General features: G+C 40.5%; 1 protein-coding gene across 1 annotated transcript in view; it reads left to right on the forward strand.

Moving 5' to 3' along the window:
• The window catches only part of MTTP (microsomal triglyceride transfer protein), a 62988-nt gene extending 47500 nt beyond the window's left edge, over positions 1-15488 (forward strand). The window contains exons 16-18 of the mRNA XM_072624212.1: positions 5830-5954; positions 12203-12373; positions 13712-15488. Of these exons, the coding sequence (XP_072480313.1) occupies positions 5830-5954; positions 12203-12373; positions 13712-13883 (468 nt within the window). The 3' untranslated portion in view covers positions 13884-15488. The remainder of the gene's footprint in view (positions 1-5829; positions 5955-12202; positions 12374-13711) is intronic.
• Positions 15489-16330: the final 842 nt, after the last annotated feature.

Genomic DNA, 16330 nt, shown 5'->3' on the forward strand with positions numbered 1-16330 from the left:
TCAAATGGCTCCCCTCCTGCTTGAACACTTATGGAGAATGGGATTCCTTTTGTTATTCACTTGATCCTCACCTTCCTCATAAAGGACTTTATAAACATCTGATAACATAGTGCTTCAACAACAGGGCAAAAAACCTTATGGTCAAGCCTCAGTTACCAGAGGTGCTTGGGGAATGGATATGTTAATGATTAAAGAAGATGAAGAAGGTTTTCAGAAAATCCTTTTGGCTTAAAATTTTTACCAAAAATATTTTTGAAGTGTACCAGTTCAAATTCATGACTCATTTAGTCTGACAATTTTAAGAGCAGCCTTCATGGTACCATATCATAGATGTAGGCAGGGATGTGCTGGTAAGTATTTAACAACTGACTGTGGGGGGAGGGTGTGTGTACATAAGACACTCTTTAACATTACTGACAATTATTTTCATCACTTTATTAAGTCTAGACAATTAACAGAATCATAAATTAAGCCCTGATTTGTAGGATTGACAACTTCCGAGGTATAAATACACTGAAAATTTAAAAATAGGCTCTCGTAATCTAGCATGAGTTGGCTGTAGCACGTACCTGGATGTAGATGGAGAAGGTTATTGGGTTATGTACTTAAGAACTTTAAGCCTTACTCTTTTTGTTGTTTGGACATTTTTGTTGGCATATTTGTGTTGTTAGCTTAACAAAATAAATGCAAAGCTCTGGACTGGAAATCAGAAGAGCATAGTTCTATTTTCAGGCAATAATAGTACCTATCTCATGGAAGTGTGATGAGGCTCCAATGAGTCAATATTTGTAAAACATTTAACACAATCCCTAGCACATAGCAGGGGCTTAAAAAATGCTTGTTTCTCTCCCCCACCCACTCCCTATAGCTCTCTCTTCATGACCTCAGTTCAGTCCAGTCTCTGAATCTTCATTTCCTCACCTGTTAAGTGACAGACATTGCATAGATGTTTTCTAAGGTACTTCCAACAGCATGATTCTTTCACTTTCCTTTGTTTTGTCACCATGCGTTTCTTTCAGCTAAAAGTTATACACATCGGCTCTTATTTTAGAATCGTCGGATTTGGAAGCTAGAAAAGCCAAGAGATTGTTTTACGCTAGCTCCCTGAGATTAGTTCTTTCATCATATCAGAATTTCACCCTGTAACCCAGCCTCTGTGAGAATGTTGTGCTGATGACAGACATCTTTTAAAAACAACCCAAAATGTACTTAGGCATCTCTCATGTTGAACTGTTGATCAACAAATATTTATTAAGCTCTTACTGTGCTCCAGGCATTTTGCTAAGTGCTGAGGATATAAAAAGATAAAGAATGGGCCCACTCTCAAGGATATCACAGACTAATGGAGGAGATAGTTTGGAAACAGCTATGCATAAGCAAGATATTACAGGATAAATAGGAGAAAAGGCACAGAAGCGTGAATGGAGATGGAGGGGACCACAATGGAGAAAGGGAGCCTCTGGACAGTTCCATGCCACCTAGTGGAGGTCAGTCAGTGAGTGGGGATGGATGAGCTGAATCCAGATAGAGTCAGTCACATCCTGGCCATAATCTAGTGTGTAAATTAGTCTGGAGGAAAGATGGACATACTTCCCTTTCGTAAAACCAGAGCGTGATAAGCAGACTTTCCCTAGGGCAAACTGACTCCTCTGGCAGGACTCAAGTGACTGTAAGGCCCGCATGTTGCTTGAGGCCCCGTTGACTTTGAAGAACACACCAGTAATGGATCGACTCGTGGCTCCCAGGTTGCTTGAGCACACATCGTTTTAGGTCAAGTGCTGACATGGAAGGAAAATTTGGCAGCAAATGCCCTGCTGTATCAAGCAGGGTAGATGGGATTACCCTGTGCTTGCCCTCCTGTGCTCAGAGTATTGCTATTCAAAGTAAGCTGCCTGGCTGGCAAAATCAGCTTGGTGGATAGCTTCTCCTTAGCCAGGAATGAGCCCGCTCCCCAAATGTCAGCAAGGCAGGGAGCTGTCCAAAGTGCAGTAGTGAAGCGTACCCAAGGGAAGTTTGTTCTTGTAGTAGAATCGCTTATGTTTATGATGTATGTCACGGTGCTGTACAGGAATTCCTTTGCTGGGTCTGCACAACAACTTCATAAGGTTGGTAGTGGTACTACTATTATCTCCATTTTAGATCTGAGGAAACCAAAGCTCAACATCACCCAGGATCATATAGGTAGTGAATAGATGAGTCAGAAAGTGAACCAAGTCTTCTAGTACTAAATTGAATAAAGGGGAATATGTGTAATGAAAACATGATCTTGTCCTCTGTATCATATAGTTCTCTGGGAAAGATTTGAGGCTTTGTCTCAAATACAATAATGCTTAGATGTTATTTCCTTCACAGCATCTTACAGAACCATAATCCTAGACATTCCCTATATACCAGATGGCTTAGTGGATAGAGTGCTGGGTCTGAAGTTAGGAAGACCTAAGTTCAAATCTAGCCTCCGACACTCACAAGTCATTTCACTTCTGCCTGCCCCCATTTCCTCATCTGTAAAATGGGAATGATAATTGTACCTACCTCCCAGGATTGTGAAGATCTGATGAGATAATATTACAAAATGCTTTGCAAACCTTAAAGCACTAGATGAATTCTGTGTAAATGGTGCTGTCATGTGTATGAAAGAGCTTTCTCACAATTCAGAAGATAAAGGGGAATTACTTTGTACTACAGTATAATATGTCACAATCTCTTTCATCAAGAAAATTGTCTTCTGGCAGTCTTACCACAGGGATCTAGGCTAGTACTCAGTTTTTCCAGCCCTTAGCACAATGCCTCATACACAGGAGACCTGTTCTTCAAGGATCCATTATATTTCCTATACTCTTAAAACATTCATCAAAAGCCACAATGAAACAAGATTATCTCTCCTTGGAAAGGGCATACTAGCTTATAGAGTGTGTTGAGTCAGTAGGGTGCTGGTCATGAAGTCCGCGAGACCCGGCTTTAAATCCTACCCCTGACACTGTGTGACCACAAGCCAGATACTAAACCTCTCTGATTCACAGTCTCTTCATCTGTAAAGTGGAGATACAAATGCCTGGAAATACTCCACTCATAGGGTCTTTATGTGGCTTAAGTGACATAAGAGCTTTGTGACATTTAAACGCTGTCAATGCCAGGATGATAGCCATGGGAAGAGCTTTTCTTGAAACTTCATCATTCAGTATTTACCCAATGTGAGCGCTATTATCACAGACTGACTGTTCTTCAAACAGTATCTTCAGATACCACAAGATGAATTTTAAGCTTGATAAATCAATAAGCTTTTATTAGGCATCTACTGTGTGTCGGGCACCGTACCAGAATAGGGTTACAAAGATACAGGCCTTGCCCTCCAAAGGATCCTAGTGGGATAAAATATACTAGGGAGGAGGGGCCAAGGACAGAAACTTTGGCCTCAGGCAGTTACAGGGATTATAATTGGACTTACAGGGTAGTAGATGCTTGTGCCCTGTCATTAGCGATGTTAATGCCAAATTAAATATTATTCCCAAAGCAAGAGCTAAGAGAGGGGCAGGAGAGGAGAGTTCACATCAGGGCAGATGGCTAGATGCCCACAGCTGTCTAGGCCCAGTGTCCTGGTAGAAGCCTTGATTGGTAGTTTGAGGAAAGAGAAAGTGCGTGACCTCAGGAAAATCACCTCCTCTGCCTCAGCCTCAGTTTCTCCTGCTATAAAATAAAGGGATTGATCTAGGTGTCCTCTGAAGTCGCTTCTCACTCTAGCTCTGTGATCCATCTAGGGTGGGAGTCCCATGAATATAAAACAGCCAGGAAAGAATCAGGCCATTCTCCAATCTAGGCAGCTCAGCCCTGAGAAACGAAGGAAAGAAGATGGATGCTATGAGCCAGAGACGACATGATTTGGAAGCACCTCTAATTAGAAGGAAGTGACTGAGAGAATATATTATCTGCCATTTTCTCTGGCTATTATCATTCATATTCCTTTATAGTAATTATAATTCAGCTCCAACTATCGTAATAGTGTAGGCTAAGCATAGATAGAGGGATTTTCACTCTCTCAGATGCTTGGTGCAGGTGAATGCACCAAGAAGCTTGGACTTTCAACAGAAATTATCTTTTAAACTGAAATTAGGTGCAAGCCTCAATTATACTTTTTGAGTTCTTTGGTGATTAGGTGTCTATCCCTTTTGCTTAAAATTTCCTGCCTCATTTGTTGGGAGTTTTGGCCTTCATATATTTCTTTAGGGAATAAAATATGGGCTATTTGTGTGAAGGGAGGGGGGTGAGTTTGTTTTTCAAAGGATGAAAAGATAATGGATTTCGTCCGAGTAGGTCAGTCATCTAAAGAAGCTGGTCATCTTGCTGGTAGCAGGGATGTTCCAGGTCTTAGGTGACTGTCTAAACTGAGGTTGGTGTTGGTCCACCCCAAGGTTATTGTCCCTTCTAAAAGTGACCCCTATATCACATGGGGCCAGCCACCTTCCTGACTTGCTGTTGCTGATTATGTCAAGAATTGGAGGCAAGTACCACTACAGACCCTGACCAGAGGGCTTAGGTCTCTCCTCACACTGCTGAGCTCAGGCAAGGTCAGCATCAGTCTGGAAAATGCCTGTGAGGCCAGTTACTCTTTGCTGCTGTCTTGCTGCCATGCCAGATGTCAAACAGCAAGCGATAATTGTGGCTTTATTTTAATTCACCCTGCCAACCCTTTCCTAACTTGATCATCTTTCCGGGAACTTGGACACCACCTTGGCAATTTGTGTTTCTTACTGCCAGTTTGGCCACCACGACACAGGTGTCCAGAGCTCACGTAGCACTTGAGTGGGGATGATGGGCCTCAAGAGGTCACTGGTCATCTCTCTTCTCCCAGGCTCTGCGCAATAAATCTTGTGTCAAAGAGAAGGGAGCTCTTCTTGGCTTCTGTACTTTTTCTCCTCCTAATAAGTGACTGTTTTAAAACTTTCCATGCAGCGAGTCAGCCAATGAGAATTCAAAGGTGAGATGTTGGATATTATATAAGGAAACCATCATTTAGATCATTCAAATTAAAAGTGATTCATTCCTAGAGAGAGCATGTACTTTACCCAGAAGTCACCCCTTAAGAGTGAGGCTGTGCATGGCATCAACGGCTTGTCTTCCTCCTCCCCAAATTATTTTGTACTTACTTTGAATATATTTTATGTATACTCACATGTGTATAGATTTGCCCCTGTAGATCACTGAGGGCAGGGACTGTTTCATTCTGTCTTCGTGTTCTTAGCACCTAGCACAGGGCATAGCTCATTGATGCTTGTTGAGCTATTAATTCTTCGTAATTGAATGTTTCTACCAGTAAGATTTTTAAAAATCTGATTACACTTCCCAAATTCTAAACTTGTTGAAATAACTCATTCATTTTTCAGATATTATGAATAGTGGCATATGCTGGGGCATATGCCAAAGTCTAGGTATGGCAGTCAATCTCTACCTCTCCTAGCTTGTAACCTAATAACAGTTATGCAAAGGAATACAATGAAACAGGAATAGATCACTCATTAGTCTTAGATTTCTTGGCACTCAAATAAAAAAATATTACAGTTCTTAAAATAAATTTATTTGATCACTTGTATTTTTAAATATTATTTTCATCCCTCTTTTAGTGAGGGAATATGACCTTTTCTTGTACACTAGGAAATGTACATTCTAAATGGAATCCCAGTGGAAACTTAACATTTTGCCATGTTCTGAAAATTGACTCTGAGTATTTCCAGCTGCAACTTTCCATTGGGGGAAGGGGGAGGAGAAGGTGGAGGACTGATGGAAGTGTGCCTTTGGAAAGTGTGTGTTAACATGCGGCTTCTTCTCTGCTTCTAGGTGATCCAGTTGCAGTCTGGGCTGAAAGCCAATGTGGAGTTCCAGGGAGGTCTGGCTATTGATATTTCAGGTGCAATGGAGTTCAGCCTGTGGTATCGTGAGTCTAAAACTCGAGTGAAAAACCGGTGAGCATGCTAACATACACTGTGATCGGGGAACCATGGAAATGAAATATTAACCTTTACTCAGGATTTAAAGTACACATCACGATATATTTTTAAATGTAGTTGATCAATAGCTTTATAGTAGTTCCTAGCTTAAGAAAAAAAGTAGATGTTTAAACCCAAAAAAAGATGAAATAAACTTTAATGAAAAAAGACCTCTTCCCTCCTTCCTGCCCCTTCTCAGACTCCTTTGCTGGATCTTCATCCAAGTCACGCCTAGTAATTGTGGATGTCCCTTCAAACTCTGCCCTATCTTCTCTTTTCCCTCCACTTTTTCCATTATTTCACTTGGTGATCTTATCAACTCCTGTGAATTCCATTACCATCTCTATGCTAATGATTCTCAGATCAACTTAGCTCACCCTACCTTTTCTTTCCAACTGATTACTGGACATGTCTCAAATTAAACTTACCTTTCTCTCCAGTCCTTCCCCTGTTACCATGGAGAACGCCATCATCTTCCTTGTCACTAAGGCTTAAAATCTAGGCATTATCCTTTGTAATATCTTTCCTGGTCACCTTCTTCTCTCCTTGGCCATGGCTATCACTCTGTTGAAGGTCTGTCATCTCAGACCCCACAATTGCTATAGCCTTTCAGTGGATTTCCCTGCCCCAAATTTCTCCCCGTTACAGTCTGTTCTCTAATCAACTATCAAATTGATCTTCCTAAAATACAGACCTAACATGTCATTCCGCTCCTCCTTTCATAAACCCCAGTGGCTCCTTATAATTCCCAGGATCAAATGTAAAATCTTCTATTTTTTCACTGAAAGCCCTTCCTAACCTCTCCCCTTCCCGCCTTTTCAGTCTCGTACCTTCCCACATCCCCCACATACTGCATAATTCAGTAACACTGGCAACCTTGCAGTTTCTTGGACTACATATACTAACTCTTGCCTCCACACAGTTTCTTTTTTAAAAAAATATTATTTATTTTAAACACTTTTCTTTATAAATCTTGATTTCCAAATTGTGCTCTTCTTTCCAAACCCTCCCCAACCCACCAAAAGACAAGCAAATGATATCAATTATATGTGTGAAATCCTGGAAAACAAATTTCCATTTTACCCATATTGCCAAAAATAAAAAGCAAAATAAACTAAGAAAGTGAGAATATTATACTTCAGTTTGCACTCAGAGTCTCTTGATTTTCTCTCTGGAAGTGGAGAGGAATTTTTCATCATGAGTCCTTTAGCGTGATGTCGGATTAACGTAGCCAGATCCTTCACAGTTGATCATCATCACATTACTGTTACTGAACTCAACGATCTCCTAGTTCTTCTCACTTCATTTAGCATCAGCTCATGTCGGCCTTGTCATATTTTTTTCTGAAGCCACTCCACCTCATCATTTCTTGTGGCATAGTAGTGCTCCATCACAGTGATATAGCACAGTTTGTTCAGCCGTTCCCCAATTGATGGACATCCCCTCAGTTTTCAATTCTTTGCCACCACAAAGAGCTGCCATAATTTTTTTCCTTAATCTCTTTGGGGTATAGACCTAGCAGTGGCATTGCTGAGTCAAAGGGTATGAACAGTCTTCTATGCTTTGGGGGAATAATTCCAGATTGTTCTCCAGAATATTCACAACTCTACTAATGGTTTATTAGTATATGTATTTTTCTTTATCCCTTCAAACTTTGCCATTTCTGGTAGATGTGAGATGTAGTACCTCAGTGATTTTAATTCTATTTTTCTAATCAGTAGAGATTTAAAGCATTTTTCTGTGTGACTATTGATAGCTTTGATTTCTTCTTCCAAAAGCTGACTGTTTGTATCTTTTGACCATTTATCAGTCGGTGGTCTTAGCGTACTGCGATAGAGACCGGTGCCCACCCTGGTGTCACAGCCCTCTCCTGCAGACCTTCTCGGTTGTCTCTTGTTGGCTCTGCTGCTCCCAAATTTGATCTGAGGAGTTATTTTAAAGTTGCTTGGAGGGGAATGTTGGGAGAGCTCAGCTGAGTTGCTGCCTATACTCCGCCATCTTGCCTCCACCAGCTGTGCTTTTTAATTGTAAAGTTTAATATTACAGAGCTATTTGTGACCAGGAGAAATCATGTTGTCCACATTCCTGCCCTTAGTCATGAAAATATATAAACTGCCTCAGTCAGCTGAGAACATATTCTAGTTTTAAAGCACATTGTAGAATAAACCAATCAATAAGTATTTATTAAGCATCTACCTACCAGGGAAAGACTAACATGAAATAATCCCTGCCCTCAAGTAGCTTATAATACATATAAACAAACATACAAGGCAGTTGGGGAGGAGGGGTCTAGAAAGGCCTCATTGAAAAGGTCTTGCCCAAACTGAATTTTGATGGAAGCAGGAACTCTAAGTGACCAAAGTGAGAAGGGATAGTGTGCAAAGATGGAGGGCTAGGAGATAGGGTCATGTCTGAGGAGCTGCAGGTTGGGCTACTTTGGCTCCACCACTGAATGAAAGAATGGGGATCACGTAGAACAGAGGGGGATTTGTTTCAGCTTCCCTTAGAAACTCATTGCAGTGTTTAACAGCTCACTGTCAGGAAATTCCCCTACACAGCTAAACATATCATTCCTATTACATATTGCCAATTCCTCTTTCACTTCCTTATTGAAAATAGGTCACTGTTAGTCTCTTTTCTTGCTATGGATTTTCATAGTTTAAAGATGATTGTGACATCTGTCAATCTTTCCATTTACAGTTCCTTTACCTTTTGTTTTGTAGGAAGGTAGATTCATTTGCTTAGATTCTAATAAGAGACTTTTATTCTGAATTTAAAACAACATGTATATGAGATCATCAGTATGATTATTGGCCATATTAGTTTTTGGAATATAAGACTCATATTTAGAATAGAGCCTAGAAGTCATCCAATCCAACTTGTACCTAAACTATCAATTCTATCTACAACATTCCCAACAAGCAAATTTTGCCAAAAATAAATAAAGAGCTCATTCACTTTTTTTTATCTCCCCTGACTTTTAACATATGAATGGCATGAGATGGATAGGGGTAGTAGAAACTAAAATTTTATCTATTTTACACTGTTGGCCTAGGAATTGATAACTATTCCAAAATAGAATATTTACCCTTAACCGAAATACTGTGATTGGGGTTGCCAAAAGGGGTCACTACCACTCCAGCTTTCTCCAAAAATGACTAGAAATGAGATATGAAAAAGGAACAGGCCACCAGAGGGCACAACAATTGAAGTAGGATCTTCACTGAAGATACAACCTCTTTTTTGGAAATATTTTTATGCAGAGCTTTCCAAAGCTCTTTGCTTTGGGGGAACGCAGAACCAAAATGGTGGAGAAGAGGCAGCATGTTGCCTGAGCTCCCCCCAGTTTCCCCCAAAGCCCTTTGCTTTGAAAGTAATCATTGAAATATAATAAAAGACAACAGAATATTTGACCTAAACAACTAGTATTTACCAGGCTTATACATTTTCTTTAAAATAGTCTATTCTGCCCCTCTACTTTAGGAAGCTGAAAAATGAATGACATTTTATACCTATTTAAATATCAGTTGTTACTCAACCTTAAAAAAAAAGTAGATCCAGGTGACTGTTTCCAAGAAGCAATTTTATATTGACTCTAAATACACACTTACTAGAGAAGGTGCTGGCTAAAAAAAGCTTACCTCACCGTGACCTTGGTCTAATCCTAGCTTTACTGAAAGGCGGAGAGCCAAAATGGCTATAAGGCTTTGCGGGCTCTCATTGATAGATTAGCACAAAGAACAGCCTGTCCTCTAAGAGTATGAGCAAACCAATTCTTCTCCTTTATAATTAATTGATTTATTTTTAGTTTTCAACACTAGCTTTTATAAGATTTTGAGTTCTAACTTTCTCCCCTTCCCCAAGACAGCATGCAATCTGTACATGTATGATCATATTAAGCATATTTCTACATTAGTCTTGTTGTGAGAGAAAAATCAGAACAAAAGGGAAAGAGGAAGGAAAAACAAAAACCAGTCAAAATAATCTGCTTCAATCGCATTCAGACGCCCCAATTCTTTTTATGCATGTGGATAGCATTTTCCATCATGTGTCTTTTTGGAATTGTCTTAGATCATTACATTGCTGAGAAGAGTTAAGTCTAAGAAAGTCAGTCATCATGCAAGGTTGCTGTTACTATGTACAATGTTCTGGTTCTGCTTCCCTCACTCAGCATCAGTTTATACAAGTCTTTCATACAAGTTCACTGGCTCATCATTCCATAACATTCATATACCACAACTTATTTAGCCATTCCCCAACTGATGGGCATGCCCTCAATTTCCAATTCTTTGCCACCACAAAAAGAGCTGCTCTGAATATTGTTGTGTGTATGGGTCCTTTTCCCTCTTTTATGATCTCTTTGGGATGCAGACCTAGTAGTAGTATTGCGGATCAAAGAGCATGCACAGTTTTATAGCCTTTTTTGGGCATAGTTCCAAATTGTTTTCCAGAATAGCTAGATCAGTTCACAACTGCACCAACAATGCATTAGTGTTTCAATTTCCACACATCTTCTCCAGTATTTATCATTTTCCTGTTTTGTCATGTTAGCCATGATAGGTATGATGTGGTTCCTCAGAGTTGTTTTAATTTGCATTTCTCTAATCAGTAGTGATTTAGAGCATTTCTTCATATAACTATAAATAGCTTGAATTTCTTCATCTGAAAACTGACTATTCATATCCTTTGTCCATTTGTCAATTGGAGAATGACTTTTATTCTTCTATATTTCACCCAGTTCTCTATATATTCTAGAAATGAGGCCTTTATCAGAGACATTGACTGCAAACATTGTTTCCCAGCTTTCTGCTTCCCCTCTAATCTTGGTTATGTTGGATTTGTGTAAAAACTTTTTAACTAAATGTAATCAAAATTATCCATTTTGCATTTCATAATGTTCTCTATCTCTTGTTTGGTCATAAATTCTTTGCTTCTCCATAGATCTGACAGGTAAACTATTCCTTGCTCTTCTTATTTACTTATAGTTTCACCCTTTATGTCTAAATTGTGTGCCCATTTTGACCTTACCTTGGTACATGGTGTAAGATGTTACAAACCAATTCTTCTTGCAGCAATCCTCCATCAAAGGTATCAGTAAACTTTGTTCTAGGAGAGGCCAAAAGACTTGTCCTTTTCTACCACAGGAAGATACAATCAAAGACTCAGTTGATCAGGGAACCCCTTTCATTAGCACTCCTACACAAATGTTGTCTGTTCTTTTCATGAGTTCAGTAAATGAACCCCTCATTATGGATAGAGAGCTTTCCTCAGAATCAATAATCAGTCAACAAAGACATATTATTGGGAGGCACTGGGCTAAGCACTAGGGATAGAGAAACAAAAATGAAAACAATTCCTGCCTGCAAGGAACTTATATTCTATCAGATTAATAAACCCTGTCTCTGAAAAATACTAATTGTGTGACCCTAAGCAAGTCCCTCAACCTCTCAATACTCCAAGAAACTCTAACACTAAGATGCTAAAGAGCTGATCTATATTGGCAGGGGGTGTTCCTCCCTGGAAATTCCCTAAATATATAAACTCAATTAATCAACAAGCATTTATTAAGCACCTGTTGTATGACACATTGTGCTAGAGTCTGGGATACAAAGACTAACTTTAAAGGAATTTATATTCTCTTAAAATCACAGATCAAGTCAACAGCAATTCTTGAAACTATGGTAAGAATGAGGTACATAAGCTATCATACACTCTTAGTTTTCCCATACTTAACAATTAGTTCCCTTTCCCTGACAGTTCCCACAATTGGGGTTTGGGACATTGTAAATGCTTGGAATTGAGACCTTTCCAGGGGCAGGTCAGGAGAAGCCCCACATTTATTTTAAAAGCCCTTTTCCCTGTTTTCAGTGAGCATTGATTGTTGTCACCATTCTTGACATGGCCCTGTGAGATGCCAGCCTTCAACTTAACCCTTTCCATTTGGTCATCAGAGTCTGAATTCTTCAAGTTGAGACTGAGAAATTATAGCTGCTTGTTGGGAAAGATTGAACGCAAAAGGAGAAGGGGATGGCAGAGAGTGAGATGGGTAGAATGTCATGGAAGCAACAACCATAAGCTTGGACAGACTTTGGGAGATAGCGGAGAACAGAAAGGCCTGCCATGCTGTGGTCCATGGGGACATGATGGGTCAGACACAACTGAATAACTCAAAAACAACCACTAGATTTGCTAAATGTTAACTCCTGTTGTGTCTTAATCTGAAGGGTGGCTGTAGTACTGACTGGGGACATCACAGTGGATTCCTCCTTTGTGAATGTTGGCCAAGAAGTAAGTTTAGAAACTGAAGCAGCCCTGGAGTTCATATCCACAGTGCAGTTTTCACAGTACCCCTTCTTGGTCTGCATGCAAATGGACAAACAGGAGGCACCCTTCAGGTAAGAAGCAAGGGAGATTTTTTCTTTTCTTTTGGTTCATATCTATGAATTCAGTAATGTGGGAGACACTCGACAAAAGAAGTCCCTCAAACGATGTAGAACTCATCAGTACCTACTTGGCCACTTACATTCTTAGTGAGTTGTCTAGAGCAAAGGAGGCTAAGTGATCTTTGCCCTGGGTCAAAGAGCCAGGATGGTGGGTCAGTCAGGACTGACTTTGGGTTTTCCTGAGTGAGATATCAGCTCTCTATCAGTACACCACACTGAAATTCACACCAGAAATTTCCATTGTTTTGAACACTTGGTTTTGGAACTAAGGGTCAAGTGGGGTCTACCCAAAGTATCACACAACTCCTCTAAGAAACATGTATCTCATTGAAAGGGAAGAGGGCAATGGTTTGTGCTATGGTTGAATTTCTTTAAGTATGTTAAAAAAACAAAAAGTAGATAAATGGCAGTGGCCAACCCAGCCATGCAACTGGTACTGGTTCAGAATTCTGCCCAAGAATCTCCAAAGCTATTTTGGAATAGCATTCTTGAGGGGCTGTCTGACTCACATGGGTTAGTCATCATGAACACCCAGCTAAAGGTGGGGAGCTTACAAAGTGAGGGCCAGAAAACACGAGAGAGCTGTCAAAGCTTTGAGGCATCCCAGTGCTTGCAGTGCAAGCACTGTGTGTGTGTGTGTGTGTGTGTGTGTGTGTGTGTGTGTGTGTGTGCATATATTGTTGAGGGAGGAGAGGGAAAAATCAGTCCTTTCTTGATGATTTATTTCGTATATGGATATGTTGGGAGGCAGCTTGGTACAGTGAGTAGAGCCAGGAGGACCAATCTGCATTGGCTGAGGGAGTTGCTTACATATGTACATGTATGTGCATCCACATATGTATACATATATAGTGTGATTGATTGATTATGTGCATATAACTGTGAATATATGCACACATGCACACTTAAATATATTACACGTATACATGTGTAGGTGTATAACACTTTTTACTGATGAAGGAACTGAGGCAGAGAGAAGTTTTGTGACTTGCTCAGGGTCATATATCTTGTGTCTGAGACGAGATTCAAATACAACTCTTCCTCTCTCAAAACCACCCCAAGTCTATCCACTTCAAGATCCAATCCAATGGAGGAAAATTACTCTATCTCAAATCACTTTGGAGACTAAGCTTCAGGTCTTAAATATATATATTTATATACATGTATATAACCTAACTCAGTAGTTTTATATATATATACATACCCTAAATCATTACATAGTGGGGATGAAGAGGAGCCATCTATAAGACATGTTGGTGAGGAAATGTAACTTCAATGTGAATTTTGCAGGCGATACGTGACTAGGTATGAAAGACTTTCAACAGGCAAGGGCTACGTCTCCCAAAAAGGAAAAGAAACACTGATCCCAGGATCTGAATTCCCTCTTCATCAAGAAAACTCGGACATGTGCAAGGTGGTCTTTGCCCCTCAGGCTGAGAACTCTTCAGATGGCTGGTTTTGAACCTGACACCTAATAGGTTTCACTTGAATCTGTGTGTCCCTGTGGGAGACACGAGGTGCCATGGCCCAGTACCTGCTCACAGAGAGCACAGTGTTTACATGTTTATGTGTATTTAAGATTTTTGTAAAAAGTTACGGGAAAAAAATAACTGAGTCAGTCCATTCTGGTGGCCCCTCAACGTTGTTTTGGGTCAAACAACCACAAAAAGGATGATGATGTTTTCCACGTCATTTCTGGTTTTCTAGAACGTTTTCCTTGTGCTCATTTGCTCCTGCCCTGATGTAAGAAGAGCTTTGCTAACATGCAGATGTGCTGTTTGTAAATGCACTTACAAGGAGTCAGTTTTTCAAGCAATTTTCAATTAAGATATTGCAAAGCATTTTCTTAACAACATGCTAAATTCACAACTCTTTTTTTTAACCAACTAAATTGTCTAATCAAGAAGAAACAGGCTACTGTGTTTTATGAGACTTTTTGTGACCCGTCTCACTGATGAATATTTATCTGTCTGGTTCTTAAGCTTATTTTTTATTTTAAGTATAACGGGTAGTAGGCGTGCAGAGCTAAGTGATGAAATCTTGTATCTCTGCAGACCATGGGTGGCTTTTTGCTCTAAGGAGCCCTTTGGTTGTCATCCTTCACCCCCTCCATAAAACAAAGGGACTTTGGGTACAGATCCTGGAAAAATCCATTTATGCTGTCCTCCTTTTACATCGGTCCTTTTGACTTCATTACTTCACTTGGGTTGGTCCACAACGTCCCTTGCATCTGTCTGCTGCTGTCCACTCACATAGCCACCACTCTGGTTTAGACCCTCATCAGCCCTCACCTAGACTGTTCAACAGCCTGCTTCTCGTCTTTCCCTGCTCCAGTCCATCAACTATCCCAATGATCTTACGAAGGCCCAGATCTGCCCATGATCGTGTAACTGTACTCCCAGCTCAGATCTTCAGTGGTTCTCTAGGATAGAATGAAAATTATTCAGCTTGACCCATAATGCCCTGTGCAGTCTAGCTCTGGCCTAACTTTCCAAACACCCCATAGTACTCCACTTCGTGCACTATTTTCTAGCTAAAATGGCTTGTTATTTTCTCAGCTCAACATCCTATCTCCTCCCCTATACCTTTGCATAGGCCTCCCTCATCCCCATCCCTGGATTGCACTCCCTCCTGGCCTTTGCCTCATCTTGCTAAGGACTCTCAGCCTCCTTCCAGGCTTACCTCATGTGCCTTCTTCCATAGAAAGCATTCCTCATTCTCCTACTTGTTAGTGCCAACTCCTTCCTCAGGCTATCCTGTCTTTCCTTAGATGTTTATTTGTATCCCCCAGGAGAAAACGGGGACTGTTTTTCATTTCTGTATTTAGATCCCCAGTGTCCCAGCACAGTGCCTGACACACAGTAGGTGTTTATTAAATGTTTGTTGAATTTAAATGAATCGACAGCACTTTGCTGCCACAAGGTGCAGACTTAGAAAAGCGGTCAGAGAATTTGCTTTAATATCTTGTATGAACTACAGACCTAAGAAACTGAGGAATCTGGATTTCTGGACAATGAGACCATGAAATGAATTACCTGTCTCTACAATAATAAAAAGAAAACATTCATTGGTGTCTTTTTTTTTTTTTTAAATAAACTCTCCATGGGCGAGTGATGGAGACAACACAGCCTCAACACCAGCAGCATCTGGGAATTTCAGAATGGAACAGGAAGCATCCTTGGCAGCTGGTGGAATTCTGTGTATGTTAGTAGAAATGCTTTTAACCACCAGGTGGCTCTGGGAGCTAACAGGCTGATTTACCCATCAGGAGCTGAGAGTACCTCTCAATACACCCTGGAGTGTGGAGTGTGCAAAGGTTCAGCTCTCTATGGTTCTCAGAAAGGAAATGACCCTAGCTCCACCTCTGGCTCAGCAGCCAAGCCAGTTTATCCGAATAAAGGGTGTGTTTCTTGGGGATTTATCCAATCAGAATGAGTTCTGTTGTAAAACCTGCATCCCCTCTGAACCTGTTCAGTGTCACTGAGTGCTATCCATCTTGGTCAGTCTTGGTACATTGGAACCACCTCCCCACAGGAACAGACAAGCCATCTTAACTATATACCATGTTCCATAGACTCTTCACTTTAGAGTTGGAACGTCCCTCACAGGTTGCCTAGTCTGTTTTACAGATGAGGAAACTGAGGCTCAGAGAAATAATTTGTCTGAGATCATTCAGGACCAGGATTCCAATCTAGTTACCCTGTCTGGGAGCCCCTTCACAAAGGGACAATAAGAATGGGGGAGACATCTATTTATGGTGTAGGTGTGTACCTTCAGTCTCACCTAGACCCAGACAATGTCCAGATAAAATAAAGGCCATTCAAGGAAAGCACGATCCTGTCTATTTAACCCTTTCTATCCACACGGCCTACAAGAAGGTGAAGAAGTCTAGGTGATATAACATCTAGA

The sequence above is a fragment of the Notamacropus eugenii genome, chromosome 7, assembly GCF_028372415.1.
Source record: "Notamacropus eugenii isolate mMacEug1 chromosome 7, mMacEug1.pri_v2, whole genome shotgun sequence".
NCBI classification, from domain to species: domain Eukaryota; kingdom Metazoa; phylum Chordata; class Mammalia; order Diprotodontia; family Macropodidae; genus Notamacropus; species Notamacropus eugenii.